General features: G+C 42.4%; 1 protein-coding gene across 2 annotated transcripts in view; it reads left to right on the plus strand.

The window, feature by feature from the left end:
* ADARB1 (adenosine deaminase RNA specific B1) overlaps positions 1-17,533 on the plus strand; it is a 136,537-nt gene that overhangs the window by 47,457 nt on the left and 71,547 nt on the right. For both annotated transcript variants that reach the window (XM_076055035.1, XM_076055029.1), the window contains exon 2: positions 6,854-6,940. In XM_076055035.1, the coding sequence (XP_075911150.1) occupies positions 6,854-6,940 (87 nt within the window). The remainder of the gene's footprint in view (positions 1-6,853; positions 6,941-17,533) is intronic.

A 17,533-nucleotide genomic window follows, 5' to 3' on the forward strand; every position in this document is an offset into this window, starting at 1 on the left:
GTGCTGGTAACATTTCCCATAAGTCCGGAGGCAGCGATTGTTTAGTGCGTTCGAAGAAGTACCTACCGTATTCTCATCACATTATTATTTCTTTCCGCTTGTCATACTCACTAAATGTGAACAGCTTCTCCTTGCGGGAGATGTGAGCATTGGGAGAGATAGCTCCTTTGTTCGCAGAGAGCTGTGTGTATACATGTTGAATTTCGATGCGTACGTAGCCAACCATGCTAATCGGAGGTGCGGCAGAAGGACAACAAACTAAACACAAAAAGCAGTTCTCAATAAATTAGTTTTCAATCTGGATTTTGAAGTGCGTAGCTCCATTGGCTTTCAATATCGGAAGGTAGAGCGTTTCAGATGGCTGCAGAAGCGCATCTGAAAACACGCAATGCAGTGACCGTCTTTGCTCAATGGTGAGCCAAAGCTGCTGCTACGATGATGACCGGAGTTCATGTGTCGATGGTTTATGCTCCTTGACGAGATCAGCAAAGTTTTGTGGTTAATTTGTGGCAAACACTTTGTTGTGTAATGGTACCAGAAATGGCGGGAAGTGGTTATCAGAGTGCAAAGCAGCACATGTGTATTGACTTTTAAACCACAGTGAAGGACTGAGTTGAATGCTCGTGGTTTCTCACCGTTTGCAGTGTTGTGGCTTTATAGGCTTCCTGTAATCGACTTGTATCGGCCCATGGAGACAAAATGTAAGCAAGGCATGGTAAACATAGAAGCAATATTCATCTGAGAAGCGATTCCTCACTTTGTGCTATGATTTTCATTTATATTGTGAATAAATTAATGTATTGCGTAATTTGATTAACTAGCCTTTTGCCCGTCCAAGGACGAGTGTTTTGCAGTAAATCTAAAACTTGCAAGCTAAAAGCAAACCACGACGTGATATATTCATTGCATCAATTCGTGCGCAATTTGTAAGGCCGCGGTGACACAGACCTATTTCGTTTTAAGGTTATAATCCCTTGTTCATCACGACGTCCTTTTTACTTTGATGTCTCAACAGCGTTACGGAGATCACGTGACGTGAGGGTTGTGCCTTTGTAGTGAGGATTATAAGTTGACGCTGGGGTGGAGGCGCCTCCTCCCCCCCCACCCATGTGGAGTGATGTCACCTGCTCATGATTATTAATGAGGGGCGGGTCTATATGGACGACGTAACCTGTTCATGATTATTAATGAGTGGAGCTGTTCGAAGTGGAGTGACATTACGCTCGTTACACACTGACATTATTGGGTAAATATAGTAGTAAATTAGTATAAACCACTTCACAGCAAAAGTTGCAGTATTTTTCCGTACCTTTGGATGCACATTTCCCTCAAAGCGCAGATATTTCTGCTTCTATATTTCCTTCATGCATAACATTTCTAGGTTAGACAAGCGGGAAGTACCCAGCGTTGCCCGGTGAAAAAATATATTTCAAAACTTGTTCTCTCTTAAAAAAACATAACATAGCATATATACACACACACAAATACTAAGCTATTGTGAAAGCCCGGCATTCTGTTTGTCTGTCCATTTGTCCGTCAACAAAATGATAAGAGGCTTGCAGAAGTCCAAAACGTTATAGAAAGTGGCGGGTAAATAGTTGATCTAAAAGGTTTCTGAAAATTGTCGACCCCCCCCCCCCCTCAAAAAATATTTTTACCCCCTCCCCCCCGTAGGCATATATACCTGGACATCCTATATACAATAGAGTGAGTAGTATCTAGTGACTATATAGTAGTATGACTCTACAGTAGTATCTGGCTCTACAGTAGTATCTACTGACTCTATAGTATCTATTGACTATATAGTAGTATCTTTGGACTTTATAGTAGTATCTGCTGACTCTGTAGTTGTATCTACTGATTGTACAGTAGTATCTGCTGAGTACAGTAGTATCTACTGACTATATAGTAGCATCTACTGACTGTACAGTAGTATCTACTGACCGTAGTAGTAGTATTTATTGACCGTAGTATCTACTGACTTTATAGTAGTACCTACTGACTATAGTAGTATCTACTGACCGTAGTAGTATCCACTGACTATGGTCGTAACTACTGATGCTACAGTAGTATATACTGACTCTATAGTAGTATCTACTGACTGTATTAGAGGAGTATTTACTGACCGTCATAGTATATACTAACTCTACAGTAGTACCTACTGACTTTATAGTAGTATCTACTGACCGTAGTAGTATCTAATGACTGTACAGTAATATATACTGACTCTATAGTAGTATCCACTGACTATGGTCGTAACTACTGACGCTACAGTAGTATCTACTGACTCTATAGTAGTATCTACTGACTGTAGTAGTATTTATTGACCGTACTAGTATATACTAACTCTACAGTAGTACCTACTGACTTTATAGTAGTATCTACTGACTGTAGTAGTAGTATCTACTGACTGTAGCAGTATTTACTAACTGTAGTAGTATCTACTGACTCAATAGTAGTATCTGCTGACACTATAGTAGTATCAATCAACTCTATAGTAGTAAATACTGACTCTACAGTAGTGTATAATTACTATAGTAGTATCTACTGAATCTATAGTCGTATCTATTGACTCCATAGTAGTAACTACTAACTTTATAGTAGTATTTGCTGACTATAGCAGTATCTGCTGACTATAGTAGTATCTACTGACTCTATAGTCGTATCTACCGACTATACAGCAGTATGTACTGACTGTAGTAGTCTATACTGACTATATAGTCGTATCTGCTGATTCTATAGTAATATCTGCAGACTCTATAGTAGTATCTACACACTCTATAGCAGTATCTGCTGATTATAGCAGTATCTACTATCTTTATATCAGTATCTACTGACTATAGTAGCATCTACCGACGCTGCAGTAGTATCTTCCGACTTTACAGGAGTATCTACCGACTCTATAGTAGCATCTGACTCTATCATCGTAACTACTGACTCTATAGTAGTGTAGTGACATTATGGGTGTCACTATGGTGCTTAGCCCCAGCTACTGTCGCAGGAGTGGAAACGCATGTCTGGAGTCCCCTCTGCCACCAGACCATAGGTTGACATGGAAGCTGGCCATAGGGGGCATGGTTCTGGTAGGGGTTGGATGAGAGTAAGTGAGGACATGCTACTATGTTTGAACCTGAGAGGGCACGTGACCAAGATAGGGTAACAAGGGGGCCGAAGGGGGCTCGAGGGACACGTGATGGGGAGCCGAGAGCCTTCTGGCAAGATCCAGAAGGGAGCGTGGCCAAAGGCGGAGCAAGGCCGCGCTTGGGGGGGGGGGGGGGGATAAAGGGGAAGCCCCGAGAGCAATGGAGGCTCGTCGGTGGAATCAACCTTTGGAGCTGCGTCTCGTTGTCTACGAGTCTTCGGGCTTCACTCAGCATCGTGGGCCAGGCAGCGTGTAGGCTGACTGACCCGTTCGTGTAGTTAACCCACTGCTCACATAGTTAACTGTGTAGCTATCACTGGGCAATAGAACCAGTGTACGTTTAGTGAGTTACCCTGTTGGGGAGTTGTTAAATAAACGTGTTGCCTCCAACTCCAGTGTGTGCCTCACACTATGGTAGTATCTAGTGACCCTACAGTAGTATCTACTGACTGTAGTAGTATCTATCGACTCTATAGTGATATCTACTAACTCTACAGTAGTATTTACCTACTATAGTAGTATCTACTAACTCTATCGTAGTATCTACCGCCTTGAAAGCAGTAAATACTTACTATAATAGTTTCTACTGACTGTAGTGGTATCTACTGACTGTATAATAGTATATATTCACTCTATAGCCGTATCCACTCAGTCTATAGCAGTATTTACTATCACTACAGTAGTATATACTGACTATAGTAGTATCTACCTACTCTACAGTAGTATCTACTGACTCTATAGTCGTGTATACCAACTCTATAATAGTAAATCTATCGACTCTATAGCAGTAACTACTAACTATACAGAGTAACGTGGTGAGGCCTAGTCCCGTGGAGAGTCGCCGGCCTCGCCTAGATTTCCCAGCCGGCTGAAGTGGCACCTTGGTCGGCTGGGGCTGGGCTGATAACCCCCCCCCCTACCATCCCTCCGCCCGCTCTACAGTAGTAGTAACTACTGACAAAAGTAGCATCTACCGACTGTATAGTAGTAACTGCACACATGGGGGGTGGGGAGAAGAGGACATCACACTGTAAAGAATTTACCTCAGTTTTTTTGCGTTTTTAACACGAATGAGCATTTCTGCGGCAGTACTGGTGTGCGTTGCTAGGGCAACGATGAGTCAGCGTTTCCGTGCATGCGCAGATGCGTGCTTTGGGAGCGCGCTCAGCGCAGCATTATAATAAATAGTAATAAATTGTTAATTTAACTACTTTAAACTTGACGGATGGGAAATACGAATAGCGCTCTCTCATCCCGGGGCTTATCGCGTGGTATCTGGGTACTTTTATGATACGTAAACGCAACAGTTTGTCAGTTTAAAGCGTCGCAAAGTGTGTCCACACACAGACAGACAGACAAACATGTAATTACATAGGTAAGATGGCTGGCTGTGGTGTCAACATGCCTGTTCTCCAGTGAGTGTGTAATATTCACTGATTACATGAGTGTGATGCCTCTTGTGAGACGCCTACTAAAACGCCACTGAGGCACCCGTAGAAGGGAGTAACAGCCACTAGGTAGTATGTACGCATGAATAATGTTGAACTTCTGTCGCACCGTACGTGGCCAACCGTGCTAATCGGACGGAGGTTGCCAATTACAGTGGGGGGAAAAAGTATTTGATCCCCTGCTGATTTTGTACGTTTTCCCACTGACAAAGAAATGATCAGTCTATAATTTTAATGGTAGGTTTATTTGAACAGTGAGAGACAGAAATCCAGAATGTTATAAATTTATTTGCATTTTAATGAGGGAAATAAGTATTTGACCCTTCTGCAAAACATGACTTAGTACTTGGTGGCAAAAGCCATGTTGGCAATCAGAGGTCAGACGTTTCTTGGAGTTGGCCACCAGGTTTGCACACATCTCAGGAGAGATTTTGTCTCACTCCTCTTTGCAGATCTTCTCCAAAGTCATTAAGGTTTCGAGGCTGACGTTTGGCAACTCGAACCTTCAGCTCCCTCCACACATTTTCTATGGGATTAAGGTCTGGAGACTGGCTAGGCCACTCTAGGACCTGAATGTGCTTCTTCTTGAGCCACTCCTTTGTTGCCTTGGCCGTGTGTTTTGAATACCCATCCACGACCCATTTTCAATGCCCTGGCTGAGGGAAGGAGGTTCTCACCCAAGATTTGACGGTACATGGCCCCGTCCATCGTCCCTTTAATGCGGTGAAGTTGTCCTGTCCCCTTAGCAGAAAAACAACCACAAAGCATAATGTTTCCACCTCCATGTTTGACGGTGGGGATGGTGTTCTTGGGGTCATAGGCAGCATTCCCCCTCCTCCAAACACGGCGAGTTGAGTTGATGCCAAAGAGCTCCATTTTGGTCTCATCTGACCACAACACTTTCACCAAGTTGTCCTCTGACTCATTCAGATGTTCATTGGCAAACTTCAGGCGGGCATGTATATGTGCTTTCTTGAGCAGGGGGACCTTGCGGGCGCTGCAGGATTTTAGTCCTTCACGGCGTAGTGTGTTACAAATTGTTTTCTTGGTGACTATGGTCCCAGCTGCCTTGAGATCATTGACAAAATCCTCCCGTTTAGTTCTGGGCTGATTCCTCACCGTTCTCATGATCATTGCAACTCCACGAGGTGAGATCTTGCATGGAGCCCCAGGCCGAGGGAGATTGATAGTTCTTTTGTGTTTCTTTCATTTGCGAATAATCGCACCAACTGTTGTCACCTTCTCACCAAGCTGCTTGGCAATGGTCTTGTAGCCCATTCCAGCCTAATGTAGGTCTACAATCTTGTCCCTGACATCCTTGGAGAGCTCTTTGGTCTTGGCCATGGTGGAGAGTTTGTAATCTGATTGATTGATTGCTTCTGTGGACAGGTGTCTTTTATACAGGTAACAAGCTGAGATTAGGAGCACTCCCTTTAAGAGTGTGCTCCTGATCTCAGCTCGTTACCTGTATAAAAGACACCTGGGAGCCAGAAATCTTTCTGATTGAGAGGGGGTCAAATACCTATTTCCCTCATTAAAATGCAAATCAATTGATAACATTTTTGACATGCGTTTTTCTGGATTTTTGTTGTTGTTATTCTGTCTCTCACTGTTCAAATAAACCTACCATTTAAATTATAGACTGATCATTTTTTTGTCAGTGGGCAAACGTACAAAATCAGCAGGGGATCAAATACTTTTTTCCCTCACTGTACCTGCGAATGACTCAATTGGGGTTATATGCAGCGGCAACGTCGCTCCCTACCTGCAACAAAAATAATTGCCAGAACCCTTATAAAGACAATTTTTTTGACTAAAAAAGCTTAATAATTACTGTACATTATAAATAAACACACATTCAATACTGTGCTAAAAAACGGATTAACCTAAACATCCCAAGCACCCTCCCGAAAGTCTCGAATTTCAGTGAAGTTTTGTCATTAAAATATAAATATATAAAAACGTGAATGTATTTGCAAATAGTTACATTATTACATGTTCCAGATAAAATGTGCTAAAGTTCATCAATCATCAAAGTCGCCTGCTTCCAAGTTCACTTGACCCACCCATTAGGAATATAATTCATGTACAAGTCTAATGGCCTAATTGGTGCTAATCTTCATGAATTCACCTATTGTTTTATTATAAAAATATTGATGGAATTGTGGCTGCTGGTCGACATGTTGTGTCGCCCTCACGTATTATGTTATATAGATGAAACGTTGAATATCACAGTTACATAGTTTTTGTTTTTTTGCCTCAGGTATATTGGGAGCAGCACATCAACTCAACATGTGCAGCCGTGTCTCTGAGCAGCTGGGCATATCCTCGATTCCTACGCACGCTTGTGGTGAGTACTTCTATAAATTTGTGTTTTTTTTTAAAGATGTTTTTTAATACTGTGAACATCTACCTGTACGAAAATGTCATTCATAAGCAGAGAGTTTGGATGAACTCGAGTATGGTTGTGATTGGATGCGAGTTGTACAATTGGTGCATCATTGTCAAGGTGTCATCATGGCCAAAACCCATGGATGCCACCACCGCCACACCTCATTGACGATGCTCTCCACCCTCCACCAGATCGCGTAGCTCCTGCACGGTAGACACGAAGCGACCTCTGGGATCCTCCCGAACAGCATCCCTCTGAGTTTCCAGTGCCCGTCACCGGCATTCAGCCCTAGTCCATTCTGCAGATGCGTCCCACCTAACGCAACTCTTTTTTTTCCTAATTCTATCGATAACACTCACTTGCCATGTTCTGTCTCCGGAATTGTGCATTGCGTATTCTGTCTTGCCATGAAATTCCCAGCATCCGTCTCAGATGCCTGGTGTCAAATGCCAACAACTTCTCTTTGAGTTGTGTGTATGTATGTATGTATGTTGGACTTCTTTTGCACCGTATGTAGCCAACTCTGCTAATCGAAGGTGCGGTAGAAAGTACAACAAACTAAACACAAAAAGTAGTTCAACAGAAAAATAAATCGCCTGCTTAGGGTGCGGCTCTCTAATCCACACAGCAACGCGTGCCACACTCCTACTTCAAATTCCCGTTTCTTTGCACTCAGACTTGTCTCTCGTTTGGTCCAAAGTGGTTCCCATAGCCCATACAAAGTGTGGCCTGCTGAATCAATGGCACCTCCTCACCTCTTTCTCACAGCCCCCCTGCATTGCGGACATCACTGCCTAAGCACACAGAGTCCTCGACCACCTGCACATTCTCTCCCCCTGGGACTTGCAGTCCGACAACAGGAGCCCCGTTTTAAAACTCCCACCGTAAATTTGATCTTGGGAAGGCTTTTACCTTAACACCCAGCGTCCAGTGTAGATGCCTAAGAACTCAAACAACTGCTTGGCTGCAGCCAAAGTCAAAGCCAACAAACCCGCATCATCTATACATACTTCAAGTGCCACACATTCATCTCACCTGTCTTTATTTTTTGTTCCTGGGTAGTAAGTGTTATTTCGTAATTGCTTATGCCTAAAAAGTATAGAAAATGGCTATTATTCCTCACAACCTTTGCTTTTGTGACCAGGACAGTGATATTTAGAAATTTACCTATTTTCAATTCGAAAACGTGCAAATTTGTGTCTTTTTGTTCACATAAAGTCATAAAACAACAACATATGAATCAAAATTAACATGTATTTATATTAAAGTAATACAAAAATGACTACAAAGATTTAGAAGTGGGAAGTTTTTCGAGTTTTACGATTATACTGTAAATCACTTTCACGAATCAGCCCCCAAATGTAGTCCCCCATCGTGTTCTCGTTATACTGTCCTTGGTAGTGGTGTTCAAAGTCCAGTATATCCTGGTGGAGCCGCTCACCTTGCTCCTCCGAGTACGCTCCCATGTTCTCCTTGAATTTATCAAGATGAGCATCAAGGATATGGACTTTGAGGGACATCCTACAGCCCATTGTGCCGTAGTTCTTCCCAGAGTCTCAACCAGCTCCACATAGTTTTCGACTTTGTGATTGCCCATGAAGCCACGAACCACTGCGATAAAGCTGTTCCAAGCCGCTATCTCCTTAATAGTGAGCTTCTTGGCTTATTAATTGCATTCTTATTTATCGTTGGTTCGACGAAGACACTGGCTTTAACCTTTGCCTCAGACAGCTTAGAGAAGAAGTCTTGAAGGTACTTGAAGGTTGCCGACAATTTGATGTGCAGTGGTGGCATCAGCACCTTCCGGGGGTCCACCAGTGGCTCCAACTTGACGTTGTTCCTCCCCACAGAGAACTCGGTCCGCTGTCGCCAGTCCCGCCTGTGGTAGTGCGCCTTGGTGTCCCTGCTGTCCCAAAGGTAAAGATAGCAGGGAAACTTGGTAAAACCGCCTTGGAGACCCATCAGGAACGCCACCATTTTGAAGTCTCTGATGACCTCCCAGCTGTACTGATCATACTTTAAGGCATCCAAAAAGGTCTTGATGCTGTTGTAATCCTCTTTGAGGTGCACCGAGCGAGCCAGGAGAAGAGACGGGTACTTGTTACCATTATGGAGTAGCATCGCTTTGAGGCTCTGGATAAGCTGTCAATGAAGAGGCGCCACTCATTCTGGTTAAAGGCGATTCCGATTGCCTAGAACAGACTGGTCATACTGTGGCAGAAGCAGAGCCCATCTTGACGGGTGAAGAAGCTGCAAAAAGGTTGGTGACGCTTCCTGATTTGCGGCTTTAATCCAACAAGTTCCACTGCTTGAGCCTAGACGTCAAAAGCTCGACATTGGACTTGGTGAGACCAAGATCTCTGATCAAGTCGTTGAGGTATTTTTGGTTGGGGTAGTATGGGTTTCTCTCCTCAGCTCCACCTCTGAGATTGTCATCTGGATCTTCAACGTCTTCCTCGCTCTCTGACTTGCTGCTCTCTTCTAAAGACGGCTGCTCTCTCTCCGGAGGAGTGGGTACGGGGAGCTCATGTCAGTGAGGCACCGGGGCAATGTATGAAGGAAGGTCTGAATACGTGATAGCAGGTGCATTCTTACCAGTCCGACATTTGGAAGGGTCCACCATGCAGAAGTAGCAGTTGCTTGAGTGGTCAGTGGGTTCCCGCCAAATTCTTGGGATCGCGAACCTTTTGGCTCTATTTTCTCTCTGTACCATCCTACAGTGAGGGAAAAAAGTATTTGATCCCCTGCTGATTTTGTACGTTTGCCCACTGACAAAGAAATTATTAGTCTATATATTTTAATGGTAGGTTTATTTGAACAGTGAGAGACAGAATAACAACAACAAAATCCAGAAAAATGCATGTCAAATATGTTATAAATTGATTTGCAATTTAATGAGTAAAATAAGTATTTGACCCCCTCTCAATCATAAAGATTTCTGCCTCCCAGGTGTCATTTATACAGGTAACGAGCTAAGATTAGGAGCACACTCTTAAAGGGCGTGCTCCTAATCTCAGCTTGTTACCTGTATAAAAGACACCTGTCCACAGAATCAATCAATCAGATTCCAAACTCTCCACCATGGCCAAGACCAAAGAGGTCTCCAAGGATGTCAGGGACAAAATTGTAGACCTACACAAGGCTGGAATGGGCTACAAGATCATTGCCAAGCAGCTTGGTGAGAAGGTGACAACATTTGGTGCGATTATTCAATCTCCCTCGGCCTGGGGTTCCATGCAAGATCTTAACTCGTGGAGTTGCAATAATCATGAGAACGGTGAGGAATCAGCCCAGAACTACACTGGAGGATCTTGTCAATGATCTCAAGGCAGCTGGGACCATAGTCACCAAGAAGACAATTGGTAACACACTACGCCGTGAAGGACTGAAATCCTGCAGCGCCCGCAAGGTCCCCCTGCTCAAGAAAGCACATATACATGCCCGTCTAAAGTTTGCCAATGTACATCTGAATGATTCATAGGACAACTGGGTGAAAGTGTTGTGGTCAGATGAGACCAAAATGGAGTTCTTTGGCATCAACTCAACTCGCCGTGTTTGGAGGAGGAGGAATGCTGCCTATGACCCCAAGAACACCATCCCCACTGTCAAACATGGAGGTGGAAACATTATGCTTTGCGGGTGTTTTTCTGCTAAGGGGACAGGACAACTTCACCACATCAAAGGGGCAATGGACGGGGCCATGTACCGTCAAATCTTGGGTGAGAACCTCCTTCTCTCAGGCAGGGCATTGAAAATGGGCCGTGGATGAGTATCCAGCATGACAATGACCCAAAACACACGGCCAAGGCAACAAAGGAGTGGCTCAAGAAGAAGCACATTAAGGTTCTGGAGTGGCCTAGCCAGTCTCCCTTAATCCCATAGAAAATCTGTGGAGGGAGATGAAGGTTCGAGTTGCCAAACGTCAGCCTCGAAACCTTAATGACTTGGAGAAGTAATAATAGGCTTTTCCCCCTTTGTTCTGGCAACAAAACTGAAACCTTTTGTTGCCAGAACAAAGGAGAAAAAGCCTATTATTACATTTTGATACTGGAAAAGGAGGTCTAATGACTTGGAGAAGATCTGCAAAGCGGAGTGGGACAAAATCCCTCCTGAGATGTGTGCAAACCTGGTGGGCTACTACAAGAAACGTCTGACCTCTGTGATTGCCAACAATGGTTTTGCCACTAAGTACTAAGTCATGTTTTGCAGAGGGGTCAAATACTTATTTCCCTCCTTAAAATGCAAATCAATTCATAAAATTTTTGACATGCGTTTTTTGGATTTTGTTGTTGTTATTCTGTCTCTCACTGTTCAAATAAACCTACCATTAAAATTATAGACTGATCATATCTTTGTCAGTGGGCAAACGTACAAAATCAGCAGAGGAGCAAATACTTTTTTCCCTCACTGTACATTTATTTCATCCATGACGAATGCGTAAGAGATCATCACAACATTTTCTTAAGTGATATATTTTTTCAATAAAATTGAAAATTGTAAAACATTTTTAATAAAAAAACTTTTTCAATGTTAAAATAAAAAAAAACTTATTATAACATAAAATTCCAAGCAACAATTGTCCATCTTACCTTCCAGAGGTTTTTTTGCATTGCTCGCAGGTGAAATGAGGTGCCCAGGGTTCGTCTTCGACAGGCATGTCGAACTACAGTGAGGGAATAACAACAAAAAAATCCAGAAAAACGCATGTCAAAAATGTTATAAATTGATTTGCATTTTAATGAAGGAAATTAGTATTTGACCCCTCTGCAAAACATGACTTAGTACTTGATGGCAAAACCCTTGTTGGCAATTACAGAGGTCAGACGTTTCTTGTAAATGGCCACCAGGTTTGCACACATCTAATGAGGGATTTTGTTCCACTCCTCTTTGCAGATCTTCTCCAAGTCATTAAGGTTTTGAGGCTGACGTTTGGCAACTCGAACCTTCAGCTCCCACCACAGATGTTCTATGGGATTAAGGTCTGGAGACTGGCTAGGCCAGTCCAGGACCTTAATGTGCTTTTTCTTGAGCCACTCATTTGTTTCCTTGGCCATGTGTTTTGGGTCATTGTCATGCTGGAATACCCATCCACGACCCATTTTCAATGCCCTAGCTGAGGAAAGGAGGTTCTCACCCAAGATTTGACGGTACATGGCCCCGTCCATCGTCCCTTTGATGCGGTGAAGTTGTCCTGTCCCCTTAGCAGAAAAACACCCGCAAAGCATAATGTTTCCACCTCCATGTTTGACGGTGGGGATGGTGTTCTTGGGGTCAAAGGCAGCATTCCTCCTCCTCAAACACGGCGAGTTGGGTTGATGCCAAAGAGCTCCATTTTAGTCTCAACTGACCACAACACTTTCACCCAGTTGTCCTCTGAATCATTCAGATGTTCATTGGCAAACTTCAGACGGGCATGTATATGTGCTTTCTTGAGCAGGGGAACCTTGCGGGCGCTGCAGGATTTCAGTCCTTCACGGTGTAGTGTGTTACCAATTGTTTTCTTGGTGACTATGGTCCCAGCTGCCTTGAGATCATTTGCAAGATCCTCCTGTGTAGTTCTGGGCTGATTCCTCACCGTTCTCATGATCATTGCAACTCCACGAGGTGAGATTTTCCATGGAGCCCCAGGCCGAGGGAGATTGACAATTCTTTTGTGTTTCTTCCATTTGCGAATAATCACACCACCTGTTGTCACCTTCTCACCAAGCTGCTTGGCAATGGTCTTGTAGCCCATTCCAGCCTTGTGTAGGTCTACAATCTTGTCCCTGACATCCTTGGAGAGCTCTTTGGTCTTGGCCATGGTGGAGAGTTTGGAATCTGATTGATTGATTGCTTCTGTGGAGAGGTGTCTTTTATACAGGTAACAAGCTGAGATTAGGAGCACTCCCTTTAAGAGAGTGCTCCTAATCTCAGCTCGTTACCTGTAATAAAGACAACTGGGAGCCAGAAATCTTTCTGATTGAGAGGGGGTCAAATACTTATTTCCCTCCTTAAAATGCAAATCAATTTATGACATTTTTGATTTGCGTTTTTTTGGATTTTGTTGTTGTTATTCTGTCTCTCACTGTTCAAATAAACCTACCATTAAAATTATAGACTGATCATTTCTTTGTCAGTGGGCAAACGTACAAAATCACCAGTGGATCAAACACTTTTTTCCTTGTAGGCCTCACACATCTTAGCAGATGCTTCCACAGAGTTATTTTCGCTCTTGTTTTGATAAATTGGCCGCAGACATAGCAAAATGCGTATGCCAGATGCTTGCAGCCTCTTGATGCCATCTCATAAAAATGCACATATGTATCCACTTAGGCATCTGGAACTAAACTGAACTGGTGGGCTTAAGGTCCCTGTATTTATACTACTATTTATATTACTGGAAATTTCTAGAATGTTCTGGAATTTACTTCATTAGTCATGGGTGAAATAGCACGGAATCTATCTGGAATGTTCTGGAAAATAGGTAAATTTCAAAATATCATTGTCCTGGTCATAAAAGCAAAGTTTGTCGGGAATAATAGCCATTTTCTTTACTTTTGAAGCATAACCAATTGGGAAATAACAAATACTACCCAGGAACAATAAAAAAAATAGATATACAGTGTTTTCTATTGCTTTTAGAGTAATTGGCTGCGATACATTTCCACTTTGTTGAGATATAATTTGTGGCTCGCTCACTTCTGAAAAAGAGCTCATAACTCGGTGGGCCTTACTTGGTAAAATAAAAAAATGAGTGAATAGTTTGGCTTTATTTGTGGAGTTAGTGAGAACAGTCAAGCATACAAACCGAAGCGAGAGGCAAAATATAAATTTTATGAACACTCGTCCTAACATCAAACCAGCCTGATGGCTTTTCAATTCATACACAGGTCTGAGTCTCATCATGCACGATTTAAGCAGTGAACTTATCATACCTGAGATCCTATACAGCAGCGCTCATAGGCCCGTGCTGTCACGCAGAGTCATAGGTTTGCTGAAAGTCTACTAACGAAATCCAAAGGAAATTTGCATTGCAGACATGTCATTGGTGCGTTAAGTTTTATAAGTGTGATAAAAAAAAATTCGTGAAGGGGACTGATCCAACCAAAAAAATTTGTTTCATTAGAGTAATCATTAGTTTCCGAATTAATCTAACATTTTTTTAATTGTTGTATGTTTCGCAAGAGTGAATGTGTTATGAATACTGTGATTGTTGTCAGCTTATTTAAAAAAAAAAGTGTTACTTATTTTTAAATGTCCCTGAATTTATTTGAAATTGCATTCACCTTGGTTGTGTTGGTCGTACATTTTCTGTTCAGCCCGAGATAAAAAAAAATGGAAAAGTTTCTTGCCTCTGCCAGACGCTGGTGCTATTCAGAGTGAGCTATGTTGATAGAGAGGTAGGTTGCTGCAAGCTAACTGATAAATGTGTTCATTGTTGAGATGCAATGTTGACCGTCATTAATATGGCCATCATTATGATGACTGCAATACCTGTTCATAAACTGACCTGCGCAACCTTGGCAGCGAAAGAAAAGACAAGCTCTAATGCTAATGACCATTCATAATGAACAGTTTGCATATCCCCAAGGAAATGTTGCATATCATTATAAAATGGTAATTTGTTGAGCAGCACTGCATTGTATGCAACACAATGACAAATTGTAGGCTTTATATTCCAGGTGATTTAATGCCACAATTATGAACATAATCTGGACCTTTCATCACTTGGTGGGCAGCCAGGTTTCGGATACCATCAGACCATAAATTACAGAAACACATAACAATTGGCATTTGATAAATCCTGATTACAGAGTGGAAACATTCAAAAGTTGTTGATACAACCAAATCCTTGTTAGGTGATTATCAAGAGAGGTGATATAGGGGTCCCTTCAACCTTTCATGCCATAAATTTCCATGTCCGGTGTATTGAAAGTCTAATTTTACACTTTGATACATATTATGCCAATTTAATACGGTGGTCATTGTTGGACCGACGGCTGTGCACAATCAGCTGTATTTCAGTATTGTGGGCTTCACAATGGTGCATGACAGCTACGAAATATTTATTTCTCTACGGCTATATTTGAAAATGTATTCAAGTTTTCCACCAGTATTTTCAATCCATTGGCATGATTCTCATTGGCCGAATACGACGATTGATATAACCAACAAGAATCTGAGACATTGCAGTCATCGTTCAGAAATGCAAACAGCCTTGGACGGGACAGGTCATAGAGACGGCAACTAGTGGGCAAGGCAGATGAAGGAGTGGAAGCCATAAGCAGAGCGCACGTGAAGGAATGAGCAGACAAGGGAGCGAGCAGTGAAATCAGAGCACGTGGAAGTCAGATGGATGGCATCTGAGATTCTCTGGCATAAAAAAAATGCGTTATCAAAGACAAATAATTGTTATTCATCATCGTTATTATTATTACATATTGTATGCAGGATAATATAGAAAGGCCTGCAACTAGCAGGGAAAATAGACAAAGATGACGGTGATGATGACCATCATAAGGCCGTACATTTAAAAGCATATTAGACGTTGAATTCAGTAGTTTGAAAGGCTACAGTCAATTCAAGTCGCAATGGAAAGGTCATGAGTTCAAACGTTGGTTAGTGGTCAACACAGACCATCATCTCTTCAAGGTCAATGCATTAAATGCCACTTTGTGTGTAGGTAATGATGGTTGTCATATGGATACTGGGCTCTGCCTTAGAAAAATAGAAATTCCACCACTGGTTTAAGACTGCCATGGACAATTAGCACCAACTATGTCTTTTAAATATTTTCCAATTAATTTCGGATTGCTTGACAGCATACATGAAATGTACAAAGAATATGATTAAATCAGCTACATAGGCAATCTTTCAAGTACTGTATCTTCCATTCTTTCGCCACAGCATCTCTTGATGCACAGACCCCTCGATCTCATGTAAGGAAATTGGTGGCCAATTTATGTCCCCTGGGTTTTGCATTGGCAGGATCCTGGCCCTGCGTCCTGCCCCTGTCACATTGAGTTAGCGCTTGTGCCACTCGGCGGCCTCTGCCTGGGAATATTGGGGATGGCTTGGCTGGCCTCTCTTAACCCTGCCACCACAGCTCAGTAAACCCGCTGCGGCGTCGGTGCGCAAGAGGCGAGGGAGTGCTTTATGGCCATTAGCACCTTGGGGGATTTAATTAATATTACATTAGCGCGGAGCCGAGATGAAGGAGCATTGTGCATGGAGCATCCTTGCTCACCGAATGTATCGCAGCCGTTTTGTGCCAAATTGCTGTTTGGCTCTTGGGCAGCACTAGGGGGGGGGGGAATTAAAAAAAGGAAAATGTACAGCTCTGGGCACGATGCTAGTGACACAATCGTAGCAATGCAAGGTAATATATTGTTTGAGGCTGAAATGCATTGTGCAAACTAAATAATGTAACTTACAATAGAAATGCATATATAGTGTCAGGGGATGAGAAATACAAATCAGATGTTGTCACAGGGCTCTTTCATATCCGCATTGTGTATTTGAAGCGTGTGCGTAGTAATATATTAGCAGAGTAATAGGAGGAAATTTATTTCATTTTGACTCAGTTTATTGTTCCGTATCACAAATTTTCCTTTGGATAACTCACTGTGCTTGTCAGGTCGTTGGATGGTGTGGAAATTATCGGTTTATTAATGGTATCATAAACATTACAATGTTTGGGATGTATAAAGCAAATCAGCGAGACAATAAAATGTAATTACGAATCATCAAATCTGTGCATTTTCGAAGTGCTGATAAGTATTGGACTCCACTGCATTTGACGACTGATTTGAAGTAACTCATGGAATTGATAGCTGAGTTCAATTTATAACATCTGGTGCGGTCTGGAGAAAGGTGCGGCAAATTAAAAGCAGTGTTATGATTGAAATGTGCAAAAAACGACACTTACGAAGGAGTATTATTATTAGACGTGCGGTGAAGTCGTTACATGTTAAGGGAAGTGTTTCATGCGCAGGAGCGTGTGGCAGAAGTCAATCTGACTCGAAAGTAGACCTGCATCGATCATCTTTTGGGCAATATTTCACACTCTACCTCCGTTAGGAGTTGTGAGGTGTGGCTAGCCTTTCATTGGCAGTTACGTGGTAATGATTATGATTTGTATTGATTGCTTCGGATCTGATTAAACTTCTCCACGCCTTGTTTTTTAATCCCTAACGCGGACAGCTGATGACGTCAGTGCCATTGCAGAGACAATAAGTGTGACATCAGTACCAAAGGTGAAACATGATCGGGATAGCAAAGCCAACTTGAGTTCTCAACAATTACACTCGAGTCTTTGTACATGTAGAAGAATGACGTGCAGGAGGGATGTTAAAACTCTGATTTTTCATGTTTACCAACAAATGATCAAAAAATGTTTTTTCTACCGACGTGACTTTACCGAAAGAACCAAAGAGTATGGATTCCTGCAGTTACGAAAGCTTCAAATCAAGATTTTCGTTTGAATACATTATGTGACGTTGAATTTTTGACATTTCATATGAAGTAATTCGACACTGGTGGGAATTCACATCTTCTTCGGTCAATCCCATA

This window comes from Petromyzon marinus, chromosome 4 (assembly GCF_048934315.1).
Source record: "Petromyzon marinus isolate PM22_M1 ecotype Great Lakes invasive population chromosome 4, UKy_Petmar_22M1.pri1.0, whole genome shotgun sequence".
Taxonomy (NCBI): domain Eukaryota; kingdom Metazoa; phylum Chordata; class Hyperoartia; order Petromyzontiformes; family Petromyzontidae; genus Petromyzon; species Petromyzon marinus.